General features: G+C 50.2%; 10 protein-coding genes across 10 annotated transcripts; 6 read left to right on the forward strand and 4 right to left on the reverse strand.

The window, feature by feature from the left end:
• Positions 1-57: 57 nt before the first annotated feature.
• Positions 58-2,832, reverse strand: VE01_08157 (uncharacterized protein). Its single transcript, XM_018277585.2, has 6 exons — positions 2,622-2,832; positions 2,304-2,491; positions 2,048-2,247; positions 1,510-1,991; positions 1,006-1,457; positions 58-957 (listed from the first exon to the last, which is right to left on the reverse strand). Coding segments are annotated over exons 1-6 (1,989 nt in total). The 5' UTR covers positions 2,624-2,832; the 3' UTR covers positions 58-292.
• A 934-nt stretch (positions 2,833-3,766) lies between these two features.
• On the forward strand, positions 3,767-4,723 carry VE01_08158 (uncharacterized protein; the record flags this gene model as incomplete). The annotated part of the gene is made up of 4 exons (XM_018277586.1): positions 3,767-4,139; positions 4,187-4,251; positions 4,506-4,639; positions 4,687-4,723. The coding sequence occupies 4 exons, from the start codon at positions 3,767-3,769 to the stop codon at positions 4,721-4,723; spliced, it is 609 nt and encodes a 202-aa protein (XP_018127449.1).
• A 334-nt stretch (positions 4,724-5,057) lies between these two features.
• Positions 5,058-6,039, forward strand: VE01_08159 (uncharacterized protein). The gene is made up of 2 exons (XM_018277587.2): positions 5,058-5,339; positions 5,411-6,039. The coding sequence occupies exons 1-2, from the start codon at positions 5,274-5,276 to the stop codon at positions 5,687-5,689; spliced, it is 345 nt and encodes a 114-aa protein (XP_018127448.1). The 5' UTR covers positions 5,058-5,273; the 3' UTR covers positions 5,690-6,039.
• Positions 5,977-9,160, reverse strand: VE01_08160 (uncharacterized protein). Its single transcript, XM_018277588.2, has one exon. It carries the CDS (start codon positions 8,832-8,834, stop codon positions 6,027-6,029), a length of 2,808 nt encoding a protein of 935 aa, XP_018127506.1. The 5' UTR covers positions 8,835-9,160; the 3' UTR covers positions 5,977-6,026.
• A 161-nt stretch (positions 9,161-9,321) lies between these two features.
• SPO20 (Meiosis-specific subunit of the t-SNARE complex) lies at positions 9,322-10,959 on the forward strand. The gene has a single exon (XM_018277589.2). It carries the CDS (start codon positions 9,445-9,447, stop codon positions 10,756-10,758), a length of 1,314 nt encoding a protein of 437 aa, XP_018127507.1. The 5' UTR covers positions 9,322-9,444; the 3' UTR covers positions 10,759-10,959.
• VE01_08162 (uncharacterized protein) lies at positions 10,873-12,298 on the reverse strand. The gene is made up of 4 exons (XM_018277590.2): positions 12,129-12,298; positions 11,774-12,069; positions 11,396-11,716; positions 10,873-11,345 (listed from the first exon to the last, which is right to left on the reverse strand). Exons 1-4 carry the CDS (start codon positions 12,225-12,227, stop codon positions 10,973-10,975), a joined length of 1,089 nt encoding a protein of 362 aa, XP_018127505.1. The 5' UTR covers positions 12,228-12,298; the 3' UTR covers positions 10,873-10,972.
• Positions 12,299-12,601: 303 nt separating this feature from the next.
• VE01_08163 (uncharacterized protein) lies at positions 12,602-15,685 on the reverse strand. The gene is made up of 2 exons (XM_018277591.2): positions 15,639-15,685; positions 12,602-15,586 (listed from the first exon to the last, which is right to left on the reverse strand). The coding sequence occupies exons 1-2, from the start codon at positions 15,653-15,655 to the stop codon at positions 12,727-12,729; spliced, it is 2,877 nt and encodes a 958-aa protein (XP_018127453.1). The 5' UTR covers positions 15,656-15,685; the 3' UTR covers positions 12,602-12,726.
• Positions 15,686-15,812: 127 nt separating this feature from the next.
• VE01_08164 (uncharacterized protein) lies at positions 15,813-17,254 on the forward strand. Its single transcript, XM_018277592.2, has 5 exons — positions 15,813-15,957; positions 16,012-16,253; positions 16,310-16,732; positions 16,781-16,881; positions 16,936-17,254. Exons 1-5 carry the CDS (start codon positions 15,896-15,898, stop codon positions 17,065-17,067), a joined length of 960 nt encoding a protein of 319 aa, XP_018127503.1. The 5' UTR covers positions 15,813-15,895; the 3' UTR covers positions 17,068-17,254.
• LCL3 (putative endonuclease lcl3) lies at positions 17,254-18,897 on the forward strand. Its single transcript, XM_018277593.2, has 2 exons — positions 17,254-17,824; positions 17,872-18,897. The coding sequence occupies exons 1-2, from the start codon at positions 17,453-17,455 to the stop codon at positions 18,334-18,336; spliced, it is 837 nt and encodes a 278-aa protein (XP_018127504.1). The 5' UTR covers positions 17,254-17,452; the 3' UTR covers positions 18,337-18,897.
• A 433-nt stretch (positions 18,898-19,330) lies between these two features.
• Positions 19,331-23,843, forward strand: VE01_08166 (uncharacterized protein). The gene has a single exon (XM_018277594.2). The coding sequence runs from the start codon at positions 19,603-19,605 to the stop codon at positions 23,296-23,298; it is 3,696 nt and encodes a 1,231-aa protein (XP_018127501.1). The 5' UTR covers positions 19,331-19,602; the 3' UTR covers positions 23,299-23,843.
• The last annotated feature ends 3,955 nt before the right edge of the window (positions 23,844-27,798 follow it).

Raw genomic sequence — 27,798 nt, forward strand, 5'->3', positions numbered from 1 at the left:
CTACGCGTTAAGTGGTTTCCACTGTGACAGCCCCCCTAAATATATCGATTGTCACGTGATTGTCAGACAATTCAGATTTCTTCAACGAAGGGGAAGCATCTGAGAGAGCACAGTACGAGCAGGATATCCTATTATGTATCTAATTACAGATTTCCGGGTATATGTATATGCTCCTGGGCTCCTGGCCATGCGGGTGGGCTTCCACCTTGGAAAGCACCACTAATTAATTTTAAATGAAATTGTCGCCGTCAGGCCCTGACTTGGTCAAATATATACAGTAAAAATTCGTTCATCATATCGACGTAATTCGTGTTCCTGGTCCTGGTCCTGTTTTGCGCCGAGGCCGTAGATTTATCACCGATTCCAGCTCACGAAGCATCTTCGTGCTCGCCTCAGCCGTTTCTCTTGCCGTTTCCCGCTTCTCTCTATCCTCCTTCATCTTGACAATTCTCTCTTCTCGGGTGAGGGTGCTTCGTGGGCCTATGCCTGGGCGTGGGAGGCCGATTGCCTCGAATACCTCTTCATTCTCGGAACTCAATTCTGGGCTCAGGCGACTTTCTCCGTTCAATGCCTTCAATGCATCTGCAGGGGTACCTTCTTCCACCGATGTGAGGCCACCCAGGCTTGTTGTAGGGGAGAGTAATCCACTCATGGATGAAATACGTCGCTCGTTCCTATCGATCGTGTTCGCAAGCGCTGCTTTGCCAGCTTCCCATTCTTTCATTAACGATCTTAAATCCACACCTATGGCATCATATTGAATCATCAGATGCGGCCCTAATTGGGAGATGTCTTCGGATTCATCCAAGGTCTTGTCGGATTCTTCGCGTAAAACGTGCATTTTAGCTTGTAAGCTTCTGATTCCAGTGGATAGGGTGTTAAGCTTCCGCAGCTGGCCTCTCCATCGTTCGCGGCCAGGAGTCAGGGGAGACTTTGGGGTCGTTGGTACTGGGAATGCTGGTTCTGTTAGCAGTTTCTATAAGGCGATGAGTGGGCAATGCTTACATTCTTCTTGCTCAAAGACGGATCGTACCCGGTTATCAGCTATAGATGCTACATCCGAAAGCCCCTTAATCTCATCTAGGGCAGTTCTCCACCTCATAAAATCTTCTTTGCCGCCGTCTGCTTCAAGAGCCAAAAGGCAGCAAAGAAATAGCTTCCGCAAAGTAACGAACCTCGATATGAGGATTTTTAAGACCCTCAGGGACTCGTAATCTTCGAACTCGTCTTTTGTGTACTCGGTAAGAGCCTCTTGTATATCGATAGTTGTTATGTCATATATATCGTAGTATTTTTCAAGGTTAAGCGGTTCTGTCAATGGCTGGAGAGCAAGGTAGCCTTGGTGATATCGACGCATAAGGTCTATGGCGCTATCGAATAATGCTCGGCGCAACTGAAGGCACCTTCTCGCTTGGCTGCGATCTTCAAGTCGTGTTATCGGTGGTAGTGGCAGGCTCCTGGGTAGGTGTTAGCTTCGTAAATATCTATCCGCTGTGTCTGTATGCTTACAATCGATACCCTCTTGATACGAGCTCAACCTCTTGTATAAGAGATAACGCGGCTGTCACTGCAGAATCCAAATCTTGTGTCTGCCCAACGAGTCTCGTAGCCTCGGTAATATTCTGCTCGCGGAGGTAGAGTAGCCATTTGCGCCGCAGGTATGCCTGGCCTATTATTGCACCTGCCACCAACACTGCAGCAATTACTATGCATCGCAACGTGATGGATATCCAGTCCCGGCCAGCAGAACCCCAGCGAATCATCCATGACACTCCAAACGCGACTGAAGCCGTGACAACAGCGCCTCGTGGGCTAAACGTATTCAGGGAGGTAACAGGCGCGTCTTCGGATGAACGCGGCGGCGACTTGCTGCCATATCCCTGTCCATGGTATTGTCGGTCATTCAGCAGTTGCGATGCCACTATAATATATCGAAACCGTTCTTGGAATTTGGTATTGTCGGCCTTCCCCAGCCGGGAATTCAGTGCTTCCTTCATTTAAAGTCAAAAGAAGTCCATGGCTTATAATCAGCATGATATCAACTTACCGAATAAGTATTCCGAATCGCAGTCGCGGCAGTCGCCTGTGGTACACTTATCCGCAATGGCGATATGAGCTTGTGGCGAAATCTGGAGGGGACCGTTGGCCTGCCTCGCGGCGCGAATGATGGGCTTGAATTCGTTGAGGACGTTTCGTTTTGTTTTTCATCTGACGAGGAAGTATCTGATTTGTCGCCATCTCCTTCTCCTGGTGATTCTCCGTCAGTAAGCCTCCTTGGTTGGCACGTGGAAGGGGGGACATACCCTCAAAGTAGCTAGCGAGAGGTGAGTCTTCAAAGACGACGGCGTCCATGTTGAGTGGTACTATCGAACCAGTATCATGGCTATAATTCAAGCCAACGTAACAAAGCGCGTGGGAGATGAAGCTGGGGGGAATGTTGGTGTTGACGTGGGCCAGTTCCACCAAGGGAACCAAGGGCGGCCAGGTGTTCCTGGATCAATAATTACCGGGGAACTCGTTAAGGGTGGGAAATGGATCACGATTCAGGCAAGGCTGAACCCAAGAATCCTCAGCCTCGCCACTCCCCCATGCCAACAGCCTATCAGTTGTTTCATACTTACATACACCGTGCATACCACAAATTTGTACGACTACCATGGTTCAAATTGTGTCTTTTATGTAAGCATTGGAAATATCTTCAGCAGCAATACCTGTTATTGTTTCTGGTGCACAGTACGATAATATCGCGGGTTAGCCATCAAAGTTGGCGGAGTAGTCATAGTTTGATCAGCAGAAAGGAAGGCATGGCTCGTATCGTCGTCGACGTCGTCGTCGATTCTTTCGAACTATCTAGACCTCTACAGTAGATATGCTCCAGCTAATATGAGTAACAGATCCGTCATGCAGGCTAAGACTCAGATGTGGATCGGTAATAAGTGACTTAAGCAATGTCGTGCCTGTTCGACCAAGAAAAGGAAGCCATCTCGCTGACAAACACCTTAAATTCCGACTGTCAGACTCCCGCTCTTGGCGTTTCGGGCTATTGGGCCCTTACTGCTCTATCTACACGTGTATATTAATCAACACCAGTCAGTGTTGAGGGATCTACAGTTGACAGGCCATACTGAGGCTGACTTCTCCCCTCCATCAGCCATTCTGTCGCCTTTGTCATCACAGCCTTGTTGACTCTATGACGTGTGGCGCGCACGCATTTGGCATCCGGTCTTTCCATCGCATGTCGCTCACTCCGCAACTCTAACTTCCCCCCCTGTCTATGGACTCTAGGCTTCCAAGTTCCCATATTGGAGGCCAATATAGGATAGAGTACCTGTAACGCCATTCGGTTAGCTCTCTGCATTTCAGACGCCGGAACCCGGTTACTTTTCGAACCTAATCGACGTGACGCGGATGGAAGCTTGGGTGATCACCCATCCCTTCTAGTGTGCTTATGTCAAGCTTAGAACACATGTGCGGTATCAGATTAGTGTTCTGTGGTGGCTTGGTTTGGGGGGCCAAGAACCCTTTGGATTCTATGGGTAACTATACCAAACCAAGACCTCATCCATCACTGTAGGGCTACGTTGCTACGTTGTAGTGCAGGTTAGGTTCGAGTCTGACTCTGGTTGTATATAATACGGGATGAATTCCTTTTGTGTGTCTCCTCCGGCTCAAGGTCAATGGCAGTTTTAGCTCCATCTATCAAATTTAATATATATTACCGAACTCAGTCTCTATATTCTGTTGCAACTCGAGCTTTCTTTCAATCATGTCATCGGACTCTTCTAAGCACCGGTCCTCGAAGCATAAGGAGAACGGCACCGCGTTATCTGAGAAGAGCGAGGCCAACCTAGCAAATGTGAAAAACAATCTCGTGTTACTGAACAAGATGCTATCAGAGCGCCCCGGGGAGTGGGAGCAATGGCTATCAACGGCACGGTTAGCAATGCGCGCCATCGACGCCATGCGTTTCTTAAAGGATACCGCACGGCTTCAGGAGCAAGTTTGGTTGATACAAGTACTCCAAGACTACTCATTTCACGATGCGGACGAAGGTTGCATACAAGATATTTCGCAGTGGTGCCAGTCTTCTTGGCTAAGAGTTCTGAGAGACCATCCTAACAATGTCACCATTTTGAAAGGTATGATAACGAAGTGTTGTTTGGAATTTCAAGCTAATTCTTTCTAGGTTTGGGTGATAACTGGCTTCAAACATCACAAGGATTCCTAGCCATGATTCATCGGGAGGGAAGTGTATCGAGTGATTCCGGTGGTGGGTTTGTCATATTTACTCAGGCATGTTAAATATATCAGTACTAAATTAGCAGCGAACAAAAACGCCCACTGCCCACTTCATGTTCAGGCCAGAACGCACTTACAGCCAGCTGTCGATTTTTTCGCCAGGGCTGTCGTAGCGGCGGAAGGAAGTGACAGCTTGACAGGAGAGCTCCTAAGTTCGGCGAGTGTCACATCCACGATATTATCTCCCCTTCTAATTGATGTTGCAGGCGGCGGAAGCTTCCATGAACCTCGGGAATGTGTCCTCTCCATCCTCCGCTGAGCAACATTTTGTGCGGGCGGTCAAATATCTCCGGCGCACTGTGGCAATTCCAGGGTACACCTTGAGTACTTTCTTCCAGGAGTGAGTACTATAAACGTAACTGCTGTGGCTTAGCTAATAAGACCTAGATATTTGGATGACTATGGCCGATTCGTGGCAGCCTAGGTACTGTCAGTTCTTGCCACTGGGCACGGCGTTTGGAGGTGGAGGATTTTATACCATGGCTCTTTACTCTGATGATTTTTGTTGATCATTTTGAATAATATTTATGAATAACAACTCACATATTTTACATATTTTACTTCATTGCAAATACAATAAAATAGTCACAAAAATAGCCCAAACTACAATAAAATAATAAATCCTGCATATATCGGCATCGCCGAGTCAACTATCAGGCTTCTAATAAAAGATGACTCTTATATATGTACCAAAGTACTCGCATATAGATTCCAGAAAGTGAGATGCCAATTCCCCACCCGCAACCCGGCGATCGCGCGACACAGCCGCCGTCAGATCCGCCACCACCCAATCAGAGCCAGCACCACAATCCGCGCTTCCGGTAGCCTCAGCCGCGACCCTAACGTCACCTGCACTCCTATACCACCAAAACCACACGAATACCTCGCATTCCGGGCCCAACAGTCACCTCCGATCCAGAACACGTCTCCTCCGCCGGGCATCCGACCTCAGAGGTCCCAATCGACTGTTCAAGATGATCTCGGAGCGTGAACTACAGATCAATCCGCTGGTGCCGGATAGCATCGTGCATAACACCAAGGTAACCCTCGACTGTCTCCGCCACGCAGAACTGCTTCAAATCCCGGGTCTCATGATCTAACGCGCGTACAGACTCTTGCGAACCTACACAACCTCACAGCCTCTTTACTCGGCATTGCCGCCGGAATCCTCGGCCTCGAATCGTACCCTGGCTTCCTCTTCTACGCCCTCCTCACCTTCATCACCTCTGCGCTGGTGTACGTCTTCCGTGTGCGCCCGACTGCTGCTGCGGAACTTGACACGACAAGGTTTTTTGTCAGTGGGTGGACGCTGTGGACGGGAGGGTTGATTGATGGGTTGAGTGGGTTTGTGTTGACGTGGACGTTGGTTTATGGGTTGGTACGGGCATAGGTGGTCGGATCAGGAATCATGAGGATCGGATGAGGAATGTATGGGCTCGATGCCATAATGGAGGGACTTGGGTGTAGGAAAAAGGAGATACCATACGAGGGCTGGGAATAATGCCTCAAACCATCGACAAACCGGAAGAACTACAATAAGTGGGAGCAGGGATTTCAATGGCAAAGGCTCGCAGAGCCAGCTTGGTAGAATTCTCCCAAGTGCCAATCGGGACTCATGACAAATTCAAGAAAGTCTGAAGAACCCAAAACATAAATGTAATATTAAGCAAAACAGAACCAAAACATTATATATTCATAGGATGTCGTCACCACTAACATGGGAAATATTACCAATCTACAACCTCTATCACTTTCCCAACAAACCCCTCTAGTCCTGCAATACCCTTCTCACCCCTCTCCGAGCCATAGTATAAGCCATGGCCACCACCAGGCATTATCAGAACCTGAGATCCTAACTCGATCCACTCCCGTGTTGTCATGAGTTCAAGCGTCACATCAGTGACTCCATCCGAGCCAAATATAGGAGGCCCAGGATCGTCATCCTCATCCTCGAAAAGATTCGATCCATCGTCATCTATATCCTGTCCCCTTTCGGAAGCTGGGGCATGCGGCATGAGCCTAACTACGCGGGCTGATGCCCTGATGGACGCTATGTAGACGACAACAAGGCTGCCAATCGTGATTGAATTGATATCCTCATCCTCGAAAGAGGCAGTGAACCTGCTGACTGCCTGGAGAGACAGCCCGGTGTCCTTCATATGGTGGCTTGGGATAGCTAAAACCATGCCTTTCCGAAGGCGAGGCGCCTGGGTTGGTCGTCGCTCGAAGGGGTCTGCCGGGTTCTCTACTTCTGGTATGTCGAACACGATGCCAATGGTTCCAACCTGCCCTGCTTGCAGGTTATGAACGGGGAGTCGAAGATTGCGTATGCTGACTATGTGCGCATTGTGCCATTCGCCGGGAGGTGCAGATGCCGAAGCTGCTTCACGTCGTGCTGCTCGAGCGAGCTCCGAAGCTGACGGATGAGATGCCGATCGTCCAAGGTCAAATTCCTGATCGTGTTGCCTTGCTCCAGTTGACGACGATAGCGGCCACAAAGTCTCATCATCACTTCCAGAATCCGCAGGAAATGGTCCAACAACGATATTGTTTCCGACTGAAATAGAGCCGAATCGAAGATGCCCAGCCACCACGGTTCCTTCCTCTAAATGCGTATCTTTGACAGATGTTTGCATGGCAAATGCCGCTGGAAGAGCAAACGTATCTTCAATATGGAACAAACATGCAGGCTGTTCAGGATTCAAGACTTCTCCTATGTAATCATGCGAAGTTGGGGTACTCGGAACTGGCAAACTGCAGAAAAGAGAGTGCAACATTCGTATCCCTGTTCCCTTTGCGGCAGATGTCATGATTATAGGCACCACCTTTGTAAGATTGTCTGGATTCAGTGTGCCCACAATTTTCTTCACTGTATCTGCATCCTTGTCCGGTATGGATTGAAGGTCGGACTCCATGATGCCTTTCGTTTGATCTGGAGGAAGAATCATCGGGACTCTCCCAACGGCCTTTATAGCAGAAAGGATCTTACCCAATGTTTCTCTTAAGCTAGTCCGAGAGGCGATATCGAGCTTTGTTATAACGATTGCAAGGGGCCTTTCCAGTTGCAAGCAAAGATCAAGATGTGCCTTTGATAAATCGATTCCAGCTCCAAGAGTGCTGCCCATGATATCCTGTGCCGACGATGTCCCTCCAGCCCCCTGAGGAGTATTTGTTCCGTCGTCGCCAGCAACGCAAAGTAACGTCCAGTGAGGCGCCCAGCCGACCAGTCCACGAACGGTGGTTCGCCGATATCTAGGGTGGCCGGCAGAATCGGAGACAAAAACAAGTCGACCATTCTCAGACTGGGCGTGTATATCAGTCCATGTGGTCACGTTCCCAGTTGCGTAATTGATAACTTCTGCTGCAATAGCCGGAGAAGAGGAAGTCCTGTATCCAACAAGTTCTTGGGCCACAGAACTTGTTATTCCAGAAGCTAACTCGTGGCGATGCTTTAGCAGGCTCAGTCTGCTCTTACCTCTGCCATTGTCAAGAGTCCCCGTTGATAAAGTCCCCAAAAGGGAAGATTTCCCCGATGTTGTAGGTCCAGTCAAAGTGATTCGCAATTGCTCGGTGGATGATCCGCGGGATATATTCAATTCCGCGTCTTTGGATAGCCCAGCCCCAGATGCTGTAGCACTAGATATTGGCGATCCGTTATGTGGCGCACGACCTGCATCCTTGCTGACCAAACTAAGATCTGGTGTTACCAATGCCTCAGCTACCCAAAGCTTTTCTTTCCGGAGTTTATCCTCTGCATGGTCCCTCGAAGGCCCTGAGATATCGAGCGGCTCATCTGTAGGCGCTTCTGCGGGCGACCATTCACATTCGCCGACTACCACCATCCTGGTCACTTCCACAAAACATCCCAAGCTGGCTGCCATAGCCCTGAGATTTGTCAAACTCTCATCCATTTCATCCTTAGCCAAGCCTACAAGCACACCGCTGTCTGAAACACCAATTTCATAAAGTGCGCCACGGCTCGACTCTAACCCAGCCAATAATTTACCTGGCCGTGTCTGCATGTTAAGGGATGCCATCGCCTCCGGCAGTTGTGGCACGATAAGCTCGCTAGTAGATGAGGATGAGGCATGGTAAGGGGATGATTGCTGTAGCCTCCATAGTAATTGAGTCGTCAGCTGCGTAAGACGATGTTGTCTTGATTGGTTTGTTGGTGCTGTTGCTGATTCGCCAGTTGCTACTTTGGACTGCGGTGGAGCAGCTGTATGTGTTCCTGTACTGAAGGACGTATATTTCCTCCTTGGACGTAAAAGAAGATGCAGTTTGTACTCAGCGGGTCCAGTTTGCGGTTCTGGCTCGAGTTTGGTAACATTGTAGTCTGAGAGATGCCCAGGCTGTAATGATGTGCCATTCACCGCTCCCACTGATGCTTTCGAACCGAGGAGCAAAGATCTATCTTGTGTTCGTGAATCTCCGCGAGAAATCGGAGTCTCTGCTCTGGGCGATCCCTCCGCTGGAGTGAGCCATGGAGAGGATATCGTCGGCGGGTCTGGATCAAAGGAGAATATAGATGCCATAACCAATTCTCCGCCTTTTCAATACGGAAGATGTCAAGGGACGACTGGTGAAGCCCGTCACCGCGCTATTAGTGTTTTTATTCGTTTGAAAATAAGTATATATGGCAGAGTGTGTAATCGTTTAACCATTTTGATCTTATCGGTTCGTTGGGACCAAGATTGGTGTCGGAAGCTATTCGTTCCTCGTGTTATCGATGGCTAGGTGCGATATAGGGCGGGGAGTTCAGCAAGTCATTGCTATGAAAATGTCAATATAAAGATATTTTCTGGACGCAATCGAGAAGTTATAGCTCCCTCGACGCCCTTGGGAGCTCTCGATATTATAGTTAATCCGCAAGGTGGCACTGGCTTCGGTGAGTCAGGCGGCAAGGCATACTTAGGCGGCAACCCCACCAAATAATGCACTACTTCCAGACCCCGAGCTTATCCTAAAGGGGCCAATACTATTGGCTTGAAACGACAATCGGTCCTCATACACACGTCAGACATCAGCCACAGTCTCGTATCTTTGCCTCCATCGTACTCTGCTATCAACATAAAGATTCACGAATTTTATCATTCCAAGCCAAAAAGGAAGACAGAAAACTCAGAGATATACCCTGTTGCAACGATGAAGAAATTCGGCTTTGGCAAGAAGAAGGAGAGCCGTGAGGCCGATAACAACTCGGGGCGCCCCTCCCCCTCTTCGAACCCATATGCACAGGCGACACAATCGCCAGATCCATATGCTGTCGATACAAACAAGTATGCCAATTACGGTGCGAAGCCAGGACAAGAGAAACAATCAAGCGGTTCGCCCGCCAGCGGTGCCGTCAGCCAGCGGTCGCAATACGGGGGCCTACCCAACGGACCAGCGTCGGGGAGGAGCAACTCTTATGCAGCATCCACAACTTCTACGGAAACCGCACCTCCAGCATATGGCGCTGAGCGTTACGGAAGTGCGAATGGCTATGGCTCGAACCGCTACGATAATGCAAGCAGCCCATACGGCGGGGCTCCGTCAGTACAATCGCGTGGCGCCGGCGGTTATGGTGGATTAGGACGGTCGGAGAGTGCCGACACGGCTACAACAGAAGACAACAGAAATGCGCTATTTGGAGATGCCAAAGAGAGGAATGCAAAGAAGCAGAGCGTACCACCGGAGAATGCGCAGCCTGGCGGTGGCTACGGCGCTGGAGCCAACAGCGGCTATGGTACATATGGTGACAGGCAATTAACCGCTGAAGAAGAGGAGGAGGAGGATGTGGAGGCTACCAAGCAAGAAATCCGCTTCATGAAGCAAGAGGATGTCTCGTCAACCCGAAACGCCCTCCGCATGGCATCCCAGGCCGAAGAGACCGGACGTGGCACCCTCGCTCGTCTCGGTGCCCAGGGAGAGCGTATCCACAACACAGAGAAGAACCTCGACCTCGCTGCAAACCACAACCGCATTGCCGAGGAGCGAACCCGTGAACTGAAGACTCTCAACAAGAGTATGTTCGCCGTGCATGTGGCCAACCCATTTACTTCGCAATCTCGCAAGGCTGCCCGTGACCAAAATATCTTGGACAAGCACCATGCTGAGAGGGACCAACGTGAGGCCACGCGCCAGGCAGCCTTCAGCTCTGGTCAACGAATGGAGGGCGCGTTCAAGGAGATGCAGCCCGGAGATAGGGGGTATAAAGCAAAGGCGCCGGCCAAGGCGAGCCTGGCGGACCGTGCGAAGTATCAGTTTGAGGCGGACAGTGAGGATGATATGATGGAGGATGAAATCGAAGGAAATCTTAGCGAACTGCACGGTGCTGCTCAAAGGCTTAATTTGCTTGCGCAGGCGACGGGCAAGGAGCTGGATGAGCAAGACGACCTTATTAGGCGGGTTGGCGTGAAGGGTGATCGTGTGGATGACCAGATTGCAATGAACCGTGCGAAGCTGGATCGTATTTGATAGGATACACATGCTACCGTATGGTTACTGGCACTAGTTGATAGAATATATGGGGATTGGGGATACTCTTATGTCACACAGGTGGCTAGCACTGCATTTAGCCTTTCATAAGATAGTGAAATGCAATTATTCAATAAATCCTATCCTTCATTCTGATGAGCCGCCAAAATTGGACCTCCACCCATGCCTTTTACATGATAGCCTATCTACATATTTACAGATTTGCCTTTGACCGCCTAGCTCCATTTGCTTGCTGGAATATCCTGTACGCCTGCTCGCCGAATGGCACCATCATGTCGGCATAATCCTTCGCGTTCGCACTGCTCGCCTGTCTAACTGCATATCGCGCAGCGATGCCTTGCATAATGACTGAGCTTCTGTACATTCCGAACGCGGCACCCCACAGCAGATCTGGCTCTGGGTTGTAACCCGAGACCTCTGTGTACCAAGATATGACTTGGTCCTTCGTTGGTAGGCCTGGGGTGGCTCCGGGAACAAAACCCTTGTGCTTGTTTGGGCCATCGATGAATGGCATTGTCAGGTTCACGACATCAGAAAGAGGGTGGCCGATGGTAGACATCTCCCAACTAGGTTTCTGTTGTCAGCTTAGTATAACTTAACGGAATGGGAAACTCACTCTAATACGCCGATAACTCTGGGCTCGGTTTTATGGAAGACCATGTTGTCAATTTTATAATCCCCGTGAATGATCTGTCCCCTATCGGCCACTTGCGTGCTTGGGTTTTTGAAATATTCAAGCATCTCGTCTACATGCGGTATGGGGCCAACGGCTTTGCCGGTTTCTATGTCCTTTACCCTCCCCTGTGACTCCATTATAGTACCGAGGGTTCTGATCTGTCGGTTGTAGAAACCATTCGCCCTGCCGAATTCTTCGAGTCCGACGCTCTTGATGTTGACTCTGTGAAGTTTTGCCAGTGTTCGTACGGCGTCGTGCCACCTGCAATCTCGAATTAGTACGGAAAATCAACATAACTGTTTCATAATGGCCACTCACATCTCGGTCCTCTCGGCTGGGCTCACGCCTGGCAGAGCTGCATCCTCAATGATGCGCCCGTCCAAGAACTCCATGATATAGAACGGGGTGCCAATCACACTATCATCCTCGCACAGGCAGTATGTTTTCGGCACAGGCACATCGGTCTTCCCCAGGGCGTGAAGCACCCTATATTCTCGCTCGACTTGGTGAGCCGTTTTGGACACTAGCTTTCCCGGAGGCTTCTTGCGGATGACGAATTTTTGGCCATCGCTTCCAGTGATTTGGTACGTGGGGTTTGACTGGCCGAAACCGAACTGCAATACCTGCTTAGTATGGGGGAAATTATGGCGGGGAAATCTGTCGCTGGACGAACCTGCTTGAGGTCTATGGGAGTTTTGATCTCCGGCACGGACTTGGAAATGTAGCGCTCCAGCGCTGCCACATCAATTGGTTGTCTCACGCGTCCAGCCATTTCGAGAATCTACAGAAAAATCTACCAAACTGAAGGAGCGGCGATGCCGCGGCTTTATCTGTAGAAGTGAGGGTAACCGCACTAACGACGTACATAGCGGACTGATCGAAATGCCGAGGCCCGTCGGCTGGTGGGGCTAACCTTTCCCCAGGTTTTGGTTGGAGGGGCTGCCTCCAATAAAACCACCTTATCAGGCATGTTAATCCACGCCAACGAAATATAAATATCGTATTGACTACTTTGTATTGACTCTAGCCCGGGAACTCCCATATTGCGATATGGATATGCTTTGTTGTCGAGATTTTCTGGTTATATCAGATATCGCATACAACTATTCATCTCGCGCCGGATTTATGGATCATTATGTATACCGCAAGTATTTATTATTTGCACGAAAAAATAACATTTAAACTGGTATTAAGATTCCCCTTACTCCTATCATAGCCTCGGCCTCAAATCCTACATACGCATCTTTCTATGCTATATAAAACCCCAACATTTACGATACGTGAACAAACCCACGTTTCTTTTCGACCTTCTTTTCCGCCTCATCCCAAGTCTCTTCATCTATGTAGTCCGTGACGCCATGTTCTTGGATCTGGGTCCCAACGATGCGAAGTGCAGCAAGGTTGTAGCCCATCTGATCCTTTTGTCTCTGCAGAGACTTCCTCAGGTTATTTCGGACTCCATCGAGGACGACCTTCATAGACTTGCTTGCAACAAGTTGCTTGTGGTGAATCTTCAGCATGGAGAATAATATCCGGCAGGTCAATGGAATATTCATCGATCTTTCCGCGAAGATGTTCAAAAAGGTGAAGAGAAGTGGCAGTATCGAGAAAGGAAGGACGAGTAGAGCATCTTGAAGAGCTGCAGCCTTGATGCGTTGTAAGACGGTCATGACATGCTGCTCAGCGCTGATGTTTCCAAGAGCTAAATAAAGGGGATTCCTTGGCGGTGGAGCTGTGTTTGGGTTGGCTGCCTTTTCCAGCTTGTATTCTTCCATCAATTCATGGTCTGCGACGCCCAGTTCTAGAGCCTCGACGATCTTTTCTCCGGCCATGAGTGTTTCGATAGTTTGCTTGCCTGCATCGCCAGCTTCGTCGTCATCATTCCCGTCCTTCTCTAGCGAGGTTGTCAGGGTGCTCTCATACAATTCCTCCAGCTCTTTCTCCTTCTCTTCCTCGAGGAAGATTTGCTCATCAGTCTGCTCCCAGACGCGGATGCTCTTGTCGTGACTGGCACTAACAAGGAACGATCCGGTCCTGCTAACAGCCAGTGCCCAAATCTCCCCGTGATGCCCATCTAATCTCTGAATCTGCTCGAATTTATCTCCATCCCAGTACTTGATCATCTTGTCTTTGCTGCTGCTGAAGAAGTGATGCCCATTTCCATCCTGGTTATGCGGAACGAATGCTACCTGCAAAATACTGTCTTGGTGGGCAAAGAAGGCCTTGTGGCAATCACCAAAATCTAGACCCCATAGTCGAACATTTTTATCGGCAGAGCAAGTTACAATAAGCTTGCTGTCGAATGAGATATCCATATTCAAAACAGGTAGTTTGTGGCCGTATAGGTTTAGGAAGAGCTTGAGAGAGTCGTTGAAGAACACCTTGACTGTGTTATCAAGGAGCGCAACAGCCAAGAGGCGAGAATCTGGCGAGAATTTGAGACTGAGTACGTCGTCGGCAACCTTCAGGGTCCGAGTGTGTGCCAACTGTAGTTTAGGTGTCGTGCGCTTTGTTCCAGGGATTTCTTCTTGCACGATTTCGAAGTTCCAGAATTTTGCAGACTTGTCTGCGCTACCAGACACGACGGACCTTCCATCAGGCTGCACTTGAAGTGTCCAAATTGCTCCCTCATGTGCCTTGACTGTGTCAATTAGTACTGCAGATGCAACATCGAACAGCTCTAGCTCGCCAGCCTTTGTTCCCACCACCACAATCTTGTCACCCGGTAAGAATGAGCAACATAAAGCGTAGCCGCATTCAAATGTTCGAATACAACTCCTGGTCTTGATGTTCCAAATCTTCAGACTTCCATTTGAAGCCGAAGCTAGCATCCTGTCGTCGGAGCTCAGGGCCAAAGCTCTGATATCAACTCGGTGGCCAGGCTGGTCGACTGAGAATGCCCTCGTATAATCCGGCATTCCCTCGGCCTGAGCCTTCTTCTCCTTTGTTGGTACCTTGTAAATCTCAAGCTGGTTGTTTGTTGTCGACACGAGCAGTTCAACACTTTTTGACGACTTGCCGGATATCCAGTCGGCAGATTTAACTCGACCGCCAGTTCTAACGATGACATATTGCACAAAGACCTCAGAGATATCAGCACTTGATACATCGTCGGCCTTATCGTCGTTTTCTTCGATGGCTTTACCCGCCGCCACAAGCTTTTCGCGCCTCCTCTTACGTTTCCTGGCAAGGCTCTTCTTAACTTCTTCAGGTGACTTGATTCTCCATATCTCTACAGCCTTTTCGGAGCCATGGACAGCAAAGAAATCTAGTTTTGGGTGGAAGGTGACCTCCAGCGCCTTGTCTTTTCCTTGCCTATGCAAAAGCCCTCGTGATGTGAGATAGTGGCGGTCGAGAGGCCTATCAACACTTTTCGTGAGTGCATATAGGCCATTGGTGTCGATCGACCACACTTTCATCTCTCCATCATTGCCAGCAGTTATGCAGCCGCTGCCATCAGGCGAGATACCAAGCGCCCAGCATTCTCCATTCGACTGAGCGACATGTGTCTCGATACAGTGTTGCAAGCTGATATCCCAGATTTTCACGAGAGAATCTTTGCCAGTTGTTAGAAGGAAACCTTCCGATACGCCCTCTTCGGTGTCAACGGCCATCTCGTCGTCCTCCGTAGTTATTGGTGCACTCGGCTGAAGAAATTCCAGTCCAGTAATTTGGTCCTTGTGGCCTCTCAGCTTGAATAGTCCAACCTCAGCGATCAAGTCCCAGACGATCACATCTGTATCTCTAGATCCACTTGCCAGCCTCACGCCAGACTTGTCGAAAGCAAGCTTTGTGATCGCTGACTTATGCCCATTGAAACTGACAATAACAGTGGCAATTTTGGAATCCCATATCCTGATGCTGCCATCTTCGTAACCAACAGCGAATATGTCGCGATCCGTCTTGCTCTGTGCAATTACAGTCACCTGTGATTTGCAGTCACTGGCTTTCCAGCGACTCAAAAGCTCTCCCTTTTTCACATCCCAGCAAAGCACTTCTTCGTTTGCTGCGACAACAGCTCGACCAGCCCCAGTGTTCCGGGCGCTGCTTGACGAATTGTCGCCGAGAGTCCAGACTGCGTTCGCATGGCTTGAAGTAATGAGCCCGAAGGTCCTCGCATGCTCATATTTCCTAAAAGGGTCAGCAAAGCCTCAGAATCCATATCTGGGGAATTTTCTCTTACAAGTATGATTTGACCATATTTTCAGCTCGGCGCAAAAGATATTGTCTTCTTCCAGATTTATTTTTGCGGCTTTTCGATTTCTTTATCGTTATCAGTACCTTGTTACAACCTGAGGCAACAACCACCCGCAATCAGCCAGCCATCGATTGCGGGGCCCACATTCGTCACCACCAAACTCACTACAGCTTGACGTATCAGTACGTCCAAGGTTACGAGCATAACAGATTTCCCAGTCGGATCCTTGGGCCTCAGTCAAAATGCTCCTCCTAGACTATCAGAATGTCTACATACAATCTGTGCTCACCGAGCGCTTCTCAGGGTATGGTGGCAGTTGCGACCCTCACAACCAATGCCCAGGCTAACTGTCAGACAGTGCCCCTCCAGCTTCGATCGACCAGACAGTCTCCGACTTTGATGGAGTTACTTTCCATGTCTCTACACCTGAATCGAAGTCCAAAATTCTAGTATCTCTCCAGATTAAGTGCTACGACGAGCTTGTCAAACACGGCGCAACAAAGGTCCTGGAACGAGAGTATGGGTCTTACGTCGTTCCACCGGAGAATGGATACGACTTTTCAGTCCAGGTGGACTTGGACAACCTGCCGGAAGACCAAGGTTTGAACTATGCCCAAATAACGACAAAGATTTGAAGCTGACATTGCAATTGATAGGCGAACGGGATGCATTGATTCGAAGCATTTCCTTACTGAAGCGGAACGCCGTGGCTGCACCATTCGAGCAAGCTTTCGAGGAACATCACGCTCTCCATGAAGAAGCATCCAAGTTTACATCCGAAGAAGCTCCGCAGGGCGTACGAGAGGGTGGTGAGGTTAAAGCCATCCACTACCGTGAGGAGGAGGCTATTTATATCAAAGCCAGCCACGACAGAGTCACTGTCATTTTCAGCACTGTATTCAGGGAAGAGACAGACAGAGTTTTTGGCAAGGTATTCATACAGGAGTTTGTTGACGCCAGACGAAGGGCGATACAGAATGCGCCGCAAGTACTGTACAGGACGGACCCCCCTCTCGAGCTCCAAGGTGTTCCAGGAGTAAAGGACTCGGGCACGGGTGAGATTGGCTACGTTACATTTGGTATGCATATTGCCATCCTACCTATGGTATTAAATCTAACTTTCCAAGTTCTTTTCCCCAGGCATCTTACGAAACAGCGACGAGACGAGGTTATTTCACACATTCAAACCTTCCGTGACTACTTCCACTACCACATCAAAGCTTCCAAGGTATGAATACCGCACTGAAATATTCTACTGGTCTCTATGTACTGATTTCCCTAGGCATATATTCACTCGAGAATGCGTAGACGGACGGCCGACTTCCTCCAGGTATTACGACGGGCACGTCCAGAGAATGAGGAGAAGGAACGCAAGACTGCTAGTGGCCGTACATTCAAAGTGCAGGGGAACTGAGCGCGTCATGGGTTATGAACCCTCCTTTTTAAAGGCTAGAAATCAAACAATATCCATCGTTCAATCGAGTGCCTCTTCCAGTAGATTGAGACCCAGGTAGATGGTTGGCTGGGCAATAGAAGTTCGGGAGACAAACACTAGATTATTTTAAGTTTGATTCGAATCCGAACATATAAATGAGATACAGTAAAAATTTGTAACAACGAGTAGTATCAAACCGTAAATATTTCCTAGGCGCGTTGCGTTGAGCTTATATCTTGTAGGGTCACTGAGAAGGCGCCACGCCAAGGACTACTAGCTTGGAACCCCGCCAAACCTCCTTTGTCCGTCGCGAGGATATATCCACACAAGCTTCTGTTGTACTTAGAGCTAACAATCCACCGCAATGCGATGGCCACCATGGTCTTCGGACGCCGGAAACGAAGATAGCAACAAGAAGCAACAGATCGCCTGGGCTGATACTCTCAATGCCACCAATTGGTCTAACTATGCCAACCCGGAAACGGTGGTCCCAACTGTCGTGTTGACGGCAACAATCCTGTTGAGCGTTCGCGTCTACCGACTATACCTACGGCGTATCCCCGATGCGACTCATGTACAACCCGGATTCTTCAGGAAGAGGAGTCTGTTCGGGACTGTGACGAGGGTAGGAGATGGCGATAACTTTCACCTGTTCCATACACCTGGAGGTAGATTGGCAGGTTGGGGCTGGCTGCGAAAAGTCCCGGAGAAGGCAGCTGATCTGAGAAAACACACCGTAAGGATACCATCCGCGTCTGGTTTAATTATATTAACAAATTGTAGATTGCTGTTCGCATTGCCGGCGTCGACGCGCCCGAGGCGGCTCATTTCGGTAAAACAGCACAGCCATATTCCGGAGAAGCTCTTACCTGGCTCAGGTCATATATATTGGGCCGGAGGGTACGAGCCCATATCTATAAACGCGATCAGTACGACCGTCTGGTAGCCACGGTCTATGTCCGAAATGGCCTATTTCGACGCGACGTTGGACGAGAGATGTTGAAAGCAGGTCTCGCGACGGTATATGAGGCGAAATCCGGCGCAGAGTTTGGAAAGAAGGAGGATAATTACAGGAGCATTGAGGCTTGGGCGAAGTCCAAAAAGAAGGGCATGTGGGCCGGGTCACAGAAGGACTATGAAAGCCCAAGAGATTATAAGACCAGGACAGGGGGAACTGAAGAACCAAAGGCCAAGCAGAAGAAACCTGTTAAGAGCATCTTGTCAAGCATATTTGGGTCCGGGAAATGAAGTTGATTGCAGGGAGAGTCAACATGTCCTGGCCCGAAGGCTTAACTTGCAGCGCTTCAGCTATAACAAGCAAAAAAGGCAGATGTTCGGTCATTGGGAACGACCCCCTCCAGGACTCCGTATGGGCTGGGAGACCAAGCAACGCTTCTCAGCCCGGAATGATGTCCCAAATGGCTACCCTACTGCCAGCACTACGACCAGCCCTATGATGAAAGAAGGCCGCCTATCACAATAGTACGGTACTAAGCCCATCACGGGACATCCCTTTCACCCTCCATGAAGAGACCAGGACCATTGGATGGAGTTTCAAAGTCTCCCTAAGAGTCCATGGAGTTGAAACTACACGTGATTCACCGAGGTTATCAGACCAGTGCTGTTTGGAAATAATATAAAGAGCAGAATCTCAATAATATGTATTCTAACCATCGCGTCTTTATTTATTCGGGTCATGAACTCCATAAAATACGATTAATTTGAAGTTGTACTGTCCATATGTTCCGTAAGCTTCGACACATGAGGCAATAATGAAACTTCAGGGACCCCTGGAAGGCCCAATCACCCCTTTCTGTTTGATACGAAATTAGGTCTCTATAATTTTTCAATTATTGGATTAACTTCTGTTCTGTTCACAGGAAACAGAAAGCTTTCAAATTCAGGGAAATGGGCGAAACGGACTGGACCCTTAAGTTGCCCTGGAACTATGGTACCTTTCGTACCTGAACGGCTGGACCCCTTAGCTTCAAGAATAAAAAATATAGAGGTGAAGTGAGGTTTGAAATGTGAGCGGCAGCAATTGTTGAAGTCGAACAAAAATAATGTCCTATAAATGTAGCAATAGACTGTGAATCTTAGACCATAATAAGTGATGTACTGATCCCAGCCCACCCGAGGTTGTCGTCAGACATGAAGTTCCCAACCTTCTCGTATAGTTGACGTTGCAAAACACCGGCCTACCCAATCACGGAATAAGCGAAGTCGCGACCTCAGTCAGATCCTTTCCACCTCATCTCCTAACCAGCCTCTCCACGTCACTCATCAACACCACGCTCATTCACAGAAGCACACCAGGCGATTCACGAAATACCCCGACGGAGTTACAGTTCTTTGAGGCCAACTGGAGGATACACAGATGGATTGATACCCGTGTTTACTCCAGTTTCAACCTCGACATAATCCCGACCCACCGTACCTAATTTCAACATCAAGTCCCTGATCGAGGGCACCACTATATATTTCCCATAAGAGCCCACGCTCTTGGCTCTAGCGATGAAGTTTCCATCGTTAGTGAGTCGAGCAGCTGGGGAGCAGCTTCGTTTGTCGCAATTGTGCTTCGCCTTGGTCTCGCTCTCCCAACTATCGCAAGCAGTTACGTTCAACCCCATACCATCACCGAACCTCGACCTCTCGCAGTTCGGCCGCGTCGGTATAGCTGGCGACTTTGATGGCATTTCATTATACGAATATGAAGGACAGAGTGAGGTTGGGCCTTCGTCAAATGGTGCCGAATCAGTTCTGGCCCGTTTCCCGGATGGAGGGTTCGCATCAGTCGCATCCTCAGATGCTAGCATCCAATCCATGTGCCCACTCGTCTCGAAGGACGGTAGCGTATCAAATGTGGTAGTGGCAGGCAACTTCACCAGCTTGGGGGGTGTGGAATCTCAGGGAATTGCGTTGTTCAACCCTAATACTTCAGCGGTCACACCAGTTCCCGGACTTTCAGGTCAAGTTTCGTCATTATACTGCGATCAATCCAGCAACACTGTGTACATTGGAGGAAAGTTCAAAGCTGCTAACTCGACGAACGCTGCCTCACTGAACAGCACCCACGGCTTGACGGATCTTCCTTTCCTTGGATTCAATGGCCCTGTTACCTCTATCACGAAGTCCTCCGCCGGCAAAATCATATTTGGGGGGTCTTTCACTGGCCTTGGAAACGCCTCTGTCATTAGCGACCCAGACCAGCAGATCATCAACATAGCTAAAGCCGGGATTACATCTGGACCTGATGCGACAAGCGCTGACTTTGCCGATCCCAAGAACATCATTTGCAAGGAAACTGGCGCGGATGGCCCTGGCAACACATGGCTGCTCGCAGACAACGCAGGCGGATTCTGGAGGGCTGATTTTGGATTTGGATTCCAGCCTACCAAACTGCGACTATGGAATACGCATCTGGATGGAAGGGGAACGAAGACATGGCGGTATACTGCTATGCCGATCAATGGCATCATGAACTTCACCTATGTTGACCCTGCGACTGGCGCCAACTCGTCTTGTAGTTCGGAATGCCCGTTGTCAAATGATCCCAGTGTTACCTTCCAGGATTTCTTTTTCGTCAATGTTATCGGCATGAGCATGTTCCAGATTGATATAACCGACTGGTATGGAAGTGGCGCTGGACTTACAGGCATCAAGCTTTTCGAAGACGACATTTACTCCTATGCCATTAACGATTTCAATGAACCCGAGTGCGCCGTCTCTTCGTCCACAGTCTCAAAGGCAACTGTCGCTGGGCCTTGGGAAGTTACTCCTTCTCGCCAAAGCGTGTCGAATTATCTTACTCTGAAGATTGATGGATCAAAAGCTTCCTCGGACTCCGAATCTATAGAGTTCTTCCCTCACATCAAAGAAGCTGGAAACTACTCGGTCAATATCTACACACCCGGTTGCATCCAGGACGATAGTTGCGCATCTCGTGGACAAGTTCGCGTCACTGGTACCATGAGCGCTGGGTCGAGCGAACCAGCTTTCCAGACTGATGTCTTTCAGACCAACAACTTCGACAAGTATGATCAGATATACATTGGCTATATCGACGCAAGTAGCGACTCATTCCGGCCTTCCATCAAACTTGCCCCGAGTTCTGGACAGACTGGACAGGTGACAGCTGTGGCAAATAGAGTCGGGTTTACTCTTCTTGACTCAGCTGGTGGCTTGAATAGCTTATTTGAATTCGACCCCTCGAAGAAGTCCGTAGATGGAAGTGAATTTGCAAAGTCTGCTATTGATAAAGCTGGTAGCGCACTGAGCCCTGGCGCGGACATCAAAGCTCTTGCCACTTCTGGGGATATCACCATTGCAGCAGGAAACTACAGCGCCGAGGGAATGAACAACATTTTCGGCGTCAACAAGACCAGCTCGTTCAGCCTAACGGGCGATGGCCTGAATGGTGTTATATATACCCTGTTCGTCAACGGCAGTATCGTTTACATTGGTGGAGAATTCGACAACACAAGTAAAGCCAACACGAAGGGGCTGAACAATGTGGCTGCCTACGATGTATCAAAAGACACATGGAACACCCTGGGCGCCGGCGTCAACGGACGGGTTATAGACATCGTTCCGTTTGCTGTCAACTTCACTAATGGAGCACTTGAAACAGTAATTTCTCTCACAGGAAACTTCGATGAGATCAATGCCTTCGGGGCCAACAAGTCCATTCCAGTTTCTGGATTTGCAATCTGGGTTCCCTCGCGAGGCAACTGGCTTCAAAACCTCAAAGCAACGCAGATGTCGTTCGATGGCAAGTTGACGACAGCTGTTGACCTTCCAAACGGCGGCGGCTCGTTGTTTTCAGGCTCGCTAGCTTCTTCGCAGGTTGGCGCCCATGGTGCTGCTGCTTTAACCGATGGAAAGATCAGTAGCTTTCCCGTGGATATTCAAGCAAAAACCAAGTCATCGAGCTCTATTTCCAAGAGAGCAACTTCAGCCAATAACACATTATCGGGCGTCGTCACTGGCCACTTCTACGAAGCGAACGGAATCAACGTGACAATCTTTGGAGGACACTTTGAAGCTAAGGCTACGGATGGTTCTACGATAAACAATCTGCTCATCCTTGACGGGGAAAAATCCGACACCGTGACTGGCCTTTCTCAACTCAGGAATGACTCTACAGTTATGGCTCTTGCAAGCAATGACGACGTTTTGTGGGTTGGCGGAGCGCTCAAGGGAACGGTAAATGGAGCCAGCATCAACGGTCTCGTCAGTTACAATCTGAAGACGAGAACCACACCTATCCAGCCTCCAGCGCTTGCTGGCGATGAAGTGATCGTTTCTGCCATCAGCATCAGAGAAAGCACAGGAGATATTTATGTAGCTGGAAGCTTCGACCATGCGGGTTCCCTCGACTGCCCTGGACTTTGCGTCTTTACCGCAGCCGCTACTCAGTGGAATCGTCCAGGCACCATGTCTGGGACGGTGAACACGCTGGCATGGCAAAGTGCTGACACGCTCATTGTCGGTGGATTGCTCGAAGTATCAGGGAACAAGACTTCATTGGCCTCCTACGACGCGAAGGCTCAGGTCTGGACCGAGTTCGATGGAGGTTCCACGATCCCAGGAGCGATTACTTCATTTACTCCAGCCTCAAAGGATACATCGCAGTTCTGGGTCTCAGGAGTTGCAACGAACGGATCGGCTTTCTTGATGAAGTATGATGGTTCGAAGTGGAGCTCTGTCGGATACACTCTGGGATCGAAGTCTGAAATCCGCAGCATCCAAGTCCTTCCGTTGTCAGAAGGTCACACATCTACAGATCTCATCCCATCCAGCTACGTCTTATTGCTCACTGGATCTCTCAACCTGCCATCCTTCGGCAACGCCTCTGCCGTCCTCTTCAACGGAACCGCCTTCCAGCCATACGCTCTAACTAGCACCTCCGACAAGCGATCCGGCAGCATCTCCAAGATCTTCTCGCAGCAGCAAAACGTCTTCGAAGACGGCAAAAGCCACCTCGCACTCGGCCTCATCGTCCTAATCGGCCTCGCCATCGCCCTCGCCTTGATATTCCTCCTGGTCGTCGCTGGCATCATTGCCGAACGTCTCCGCCGCAAGCGTGAGGGCTACGTGCCTGCACCAACGAATATGTTCGACAAGACGAGCCAGATGAACCGTCTTCCCCCGGAGCAGATCTTTGGAACCCTCGGGAAGAATCGCGGGTCAGTCGCGCCGGCGATATGAGAGGACACCGAAGAAAGAAGAAGAAGAAGCGGATTTGTTTATGAAAGCGAGGCGTTATTTGCGATTTTTTGTTTTTACGGAGTTCAGGATAGGAGGGACAATTTGCGAGCGAATGTTTCGATATATCGCGCCTCTCTCCAGAGTTCAGATAGGAGATACCCACGCAACCTGCGCCGGAGAGTTTGACAGCGACAACTCGACTACCTTCAGCGGCTGTTCACATACATATACTACATGTACTATTGCGGTCTTGCAGTTATATCTAGGGGGTTGCGCAACACCGGATACCTCTAATGATTTGATTTTCTTGTTTCCTATGTTCTATTTTTCTCTCAAGTCTTCTCGCAAGCTACACTACTACAGTCTCGATCACAATTTTTTCATTTTTTTGTCTGGGGGAAGAAGATACGTGTATCATAGGATGGGCGGGCGGTGTCTGAGGATGAAGGATGGCAGTGCAGGATAGGGGGAACGGGACGGAGTGGGATTCTAATGGGTGATAGTGTAAATGGAAATTTTCGCACACAAACGGGCTGGGGAGGCAAACAAATCTCTCTCAGACAGGGGGAGGGGGGAATGGATTGGGGGGGAATGAAGATAACAGAGTCCTGAGCCAAAAAAAATCCTTCTGAATGAGACAAGCCAGCACATATATCTCTCGTCTTTTGACTATGGCCGTTGACCAATCCATACATGCCCAGCCAGCGCTTTAGAGCGGGAAATGTGACCGACTGACTGACTGACTACTGACTGAGTAAGTGAGAATTGACGCAACTCAGACAACCCCCCCTCTCCCCCGCCACCCTTCCTCCCCGAAATCCCCGAAATCTAAGACCCCCCGTGAATAGGGGCGTACTGTGCTGTGTAGTGTCTGTGTTATGTGGTAACGCAATGTCTCACCTCACTCACATACAACAAAAATTGTGAGATTATCGATATGCGCGCATGCGGAGAATGTCTGAGATGAGTATGCGATGTACCGTAACGTGCTGTGAATGTCTGAGATGAGTATGTAGAGGTTTGCACGGGATCACATCGGGAGGGTATGTGTCGGTTCCCGTCGTCGTGGATGCACGCACATACAGAGATTTGGGGGATGGGGGATGGGATGGGGGGTGAATGGTGGTAGCTTCATCAGCGTCGTCGGTGCTGCTGTGGTGGTGCTTGGTGCTGTTGTGCACATAGGGGAAGTAAGGGGCCCGCACCCGCACCCTCACCACCCACCAGCCAGCCAGCCTACTATCCAACACACACCACCCAGTAAACCACCACCGGCACCCGTGCTTACGACTGTCAGCAAACGCTCCTCCGTCCGTCTCCCTTTCCAGGTGCCGACCGAGCTCCTCCTCTTCCTCACCCATCAATCCGCGCCGTCCACACCACACCACACACACCACGGCATCCATTCCTCCAATCCCACACCCACAAGTCGGGGATGCGAACCCGCTCCGAGGGTCGGCAGATGGGGGGACTAGCGGGGCGTGGTGCAGGGGAGATTGCAGCGGGGACGGGGGGGAAGGAGGCTGTGCTGGGGGACTAGTAGGGGGGTGTGGGGGGAGGTGGTGGTGGGAGTGGGTGGGATGTGGGATGGTGATGGGGAGTGGTGGGAGGGTAGAGGGTAGAGGGTACAGAGGGTTAGGATGGTTAGAGTGTAGAGGGTAAGATGGGTTAGAGGGTGAGATGGTTAGTAGTTGGTGGCGGTGTGTAGGGCGCGGGGGGGATCTGGATGTGTGTGCACCTCCGTCACTAGAGGCAGTTAGCAGCCAGCGAGTGGGGGCCTAACTCACTCAAGAGTGGAGTTCACACAAACACAAACACCCGATTCTCTGCATCCCCTATCCCCACCCACCGCGCATCCTCTGGTATCCTCAATCTTATAAAATTCAAGAGTGGATAACCCCCCCAAGCCTCATCCTCAACCTCCCTCCACATCCATCACCAGGCGCGATTTGAGGCGTGCTTGAGGCGCTGGAGGGCGTCCGCCATTCGGCCGTTCGTCGGACGCGTGCCGTGTGTGGATTTGTGATGGCGCTGGATGCTCGGGATCTTGTCTCGATGGGGGTTGGGGAGGATTAAGCTCTCGAAGGGGGGGGATGATCTTTTGGGTGTGAGGGATGGGAACACGGACCCTGGTGTTAGGGCGGGCTTGGCGGGAGGGACAGGGGAGGTGGGAGGGTGGGTGGGAAGGGAGAGGAGATTGGGGCGGGCTTGGCTTGGGTGGGTGGAGGGAGTGGTTGTGGTGATGGGGTGGAGCTGGGATGGGGGGTGTAGGAGGAGGAGGAGATGGAGTTATTATGATGGGAGTTTGAATATGGGCAGCGTGGGATAGATTGGGAGTGCGTATGTGAGAGTGCGTGTTCTTGTTAGACGTAGAGTGAGTGAGTGAGTGAGTGAGGGTATATCTTCTATTCCTCACCTATACTCACACTCACACTCTTCCATTCTATCTATCCGTCCATGCTATACAGTACCATTTGCTGCAGTATGCCACAGCAAATCTCTTCCCTTCGTAACCACCACCAGTGGAGCATCCACTCTCCAAAAAACTCACTCTTGGAAATTGTCAACAGGGGTACCCTCCCCGGGTGACAGGCCTTGGCGGCGGATGTGGGGGATCGCTCGCCGGGGGGTGGTGGATGGTGAGGTGGTGAGGTGAGGTGACGGAATGGGACTGGGAAAACGCGGAATGGGAAGGGGGGGAAGGGGTGAGTACAAGGGACGGAGGAGGCGTAAAGGAGAGCGGGAATAGTGGGAGAGTGAAGAGGGACGGAACGGCAATTGTGGGAGGGGCTTGATGAGGTCCCGGGCGTGCCTGCCTGTCTAATTTGACTGGCAACGGGATGTTTGGTAGAGCATGAGCAAGGACGTTACACTACCTACACCCATCGTGTCGTCGAGCACATACAGTTAGTCACTCGCAGGTCCATCAACTAACCACATCACAGACGTGAGGGCGGGACAGGCGTTGGTGTGGGCGTGGGCGTGGGCGGCACACGGCGATCGGCCATGGGATCGCCGTACCAAGCGATGGGCTAGTATGTCGGTAATTGCCGGGAGAGGGAAGGGAGTGGTAATGGTGATGATATGGATATGCTGGGTTTGACGGTGTTGGCGGTGGGTTGGCGATGGATTGGCGGTGGGTTTGGCGTACAGTGCCGTGGTGTGGAAGGGAAGGAGTGGGTGAGTGGGTGAGTGGGTGATGGGAGAACTGGGCAGGGGAGGAAAGAGAGGCGTATGGCAGTGTTTACAACGGCGGTAGGAGTGGGATTGGGATTGAATCCACTGTTCCTGCGCTGCACTGCACTGCAGTTACTGCAAGTCGTGAAGCTGTGAACTGTGAACTGTGCACTGACTGCGTGCATGTGCATCTGTCACTCTCTATCGCTGTCCCTTCCCCGTTGATATCGCCCTATCGCCTCCTCTGCCCTGCCTGCTGCATACTAACAAACTGACTGACTGTGCTCAACTCAACATAAATAAGATGGGGCCGATGCGATGCAGCTGCGCTCGTATGCGGAGGTCGGAGAAGGAGACATGTCATGTCAGCACGGCGTAACTGTTGATTTTTCTGCCTCTGCCGCTGCCACTACATCTCATCTCATTTCTTTCTTGCGCATATTCATTTTTCACTCCTTGCCACCACTCACTTTCCCACTCTGCCTCCACCCATCCGTCATCCATACTCATCTCTCATCTCTATCCCATCCATTCCATCATCATCCCTTCTCCACTTACTTCCTCCTTCCTCCATCCTCCACTCCGTCCCCATCTGTAAGTATCTGCAGTAGCCTCCTCGCCGCCCTGACCACCGCCCCCAACCTCAACCCCACCTTCAATCTCCATCCCAGCAGACCCGTCTCCACCGCATTCTCTCTCGCAGCACACCTGAAACACACTACACCGCCGATCCCAATCTATCCCCCACCACCATCACCACCCAGGGACCACATCCCGATAGTAAAAATGCTCTACGTACTTTCTACATGATGTTTGGGAAGGTAAATTGTACCCATATCAGTTACAGATGTAATATAAAAATTTCTCAAAACTTAAAGAGTACATTACGAATAGAGATGGGCAAATATTTCAGCTTATTTCCCCTTTTTTCCACACCCACGTTCTTCTCCACTCCCTCTTTCGGGAAGGAAGGACAGAGGTGGCTTTTTCCCAAAACGGGAGATTGCCCTGGATGGATCTTGATGGGTGGAGACAGACAGACACCTTGATGACCTACCTCGATGACTTAACCACACGATACCATGAACTTTGAACCACCTTGAAATGGATCCCTGAAAAAGAGAGAAAGAAAAGGTACTCCATACGCCGTTCGATTAGGGGATGGGGGTAGAAGAATGTGAAACATCCACCAAGCATTCTGTTCCCCTCCTAGTCCACCTAGTCCGCCTAGTTTGCTGTAAGTTGTTTCTTCAATCTCGCGGATAATACTGGGTCCCTTTGCCCGACTTCGTGGTTTGCGCCTGGTTGGTTAGCTGCCAAGAC

The sequence above is a fragment of the Pseudogymnoascus verrucosus genome (genome assembly GCF_001662655.1).
Source record: "Pseudogymnoascus verrucosus strain UAMH 10579 unplaced genomic scaffold scaffold_45, whole genome shotgun sequence".
NCBI classification, from domain to species: Eukaryota; Fungi; Ascomycota; class Leotiomycetes; order Thelebolales; family Thelebolaceae; genus Pseudogymnoascus; species Pseudogymnoascus verrucosus.

Coding starts and splice junctions, on each gene's coding strand:
- VE01_08162 (XM_018277590.2), bottom strand. CDS start 12,227: ATGGCTGGACGCGTGAGACAACCAATTGATGTGGCAGCGCTGGAGCGC. Junction 11,717..11,773: donor CCAGCCGAGAGGACCGAGAT/GTGAGTGGCCAT, acceptor TCGAGATTGCAG/GTGGCACGACGCCGTACGAA. Junction 11,346..11,395: donor AGAGTTATCGGCGTATTAGA/GTGAGTTTCCCA, acceptor ACAGAAACCTAG/TTGGGAGATGTCTACCATCG.
- VE01_08166 (XM_018277594.2), top strand. CDS start 19,603: ATGAAGTTTCCATCGTTAGTGAGTCGAGCAGCTGGGGAGCAGCTTCGT.
- VE01_08157 (XM_018277585.2), bottom strand. Junction 2,248..2,303: donor TCTCGCTAGCTACTTTGAGG/GTATGTCCCCCC, acceptor GAGAATCACCAG/GAGAAGGAGATGGCGACAAA. Junction 1,992..2,047: donor CGATTCGGAATACTTATTCG/GTAAGTTGATAT, acceptor CTTTAAATGAAG/GAAGCACTGAATTCCCGGCT.
- SPO20 (XM_018277589.2), top strand. CDS start 9,445: ATGAAGAAATTCGGCTTTGGCAAGAAGAAGGAGAGCCGTGAGGCCGAT.
- VE01_08159 (XM_018277587.2), top strand. CDS start 5,274: ATGATCTCGGAGCGTGAACTACAGATCAATCCGCTGGTGCCGGATAGC. Junction 5,340..5,410: donor GCATCGTGCATAACACCAAG/GTAACCCTCGAC, acceptor ACGCGCGTACAG/ACTCTTGCGAACCTACACAA.
- LCL3 (XM_018277593.2), top strand. CDS start 17,453: ATGCGATGGCCACCATGGTCTTCGGACGCCGGAAACGAAGATAGCAAC. Junction 17,825..17,871: donor CTGATCTGAGAAAACACACC/GTAAGGATACCA, acceptor AACAAATTGTAG/ATTGCTGTTCGCATTGCCGG.
- VE01_08160 (XM_018277588.2), bottom strand. CDS start 8,834: ATGGCATCTATATTCTCCTTTGATCCAGACCCGCCGACGATATCCTCT.
- VE01_08164 (XM_018277592.2), top strand. CDS start 15,896: ATGCTCCTCCTAGACTATCAGAATGTCTACATACAATCTGTGCTCACC. Junction 16,733..16,780: donor GATTGGCTACGTTACATTTG/GTATGCATATTG, acceptor TAACTTTCCAAG/TTCTTTTCCCCAGGCATCTT. Junction 16,882..16,935: donor ACCACATCAAAGCTTCCAAG/GTATGAATACCG, acceptor TGATTTCCCTAG/GCATATATTCACTCGAGAAT.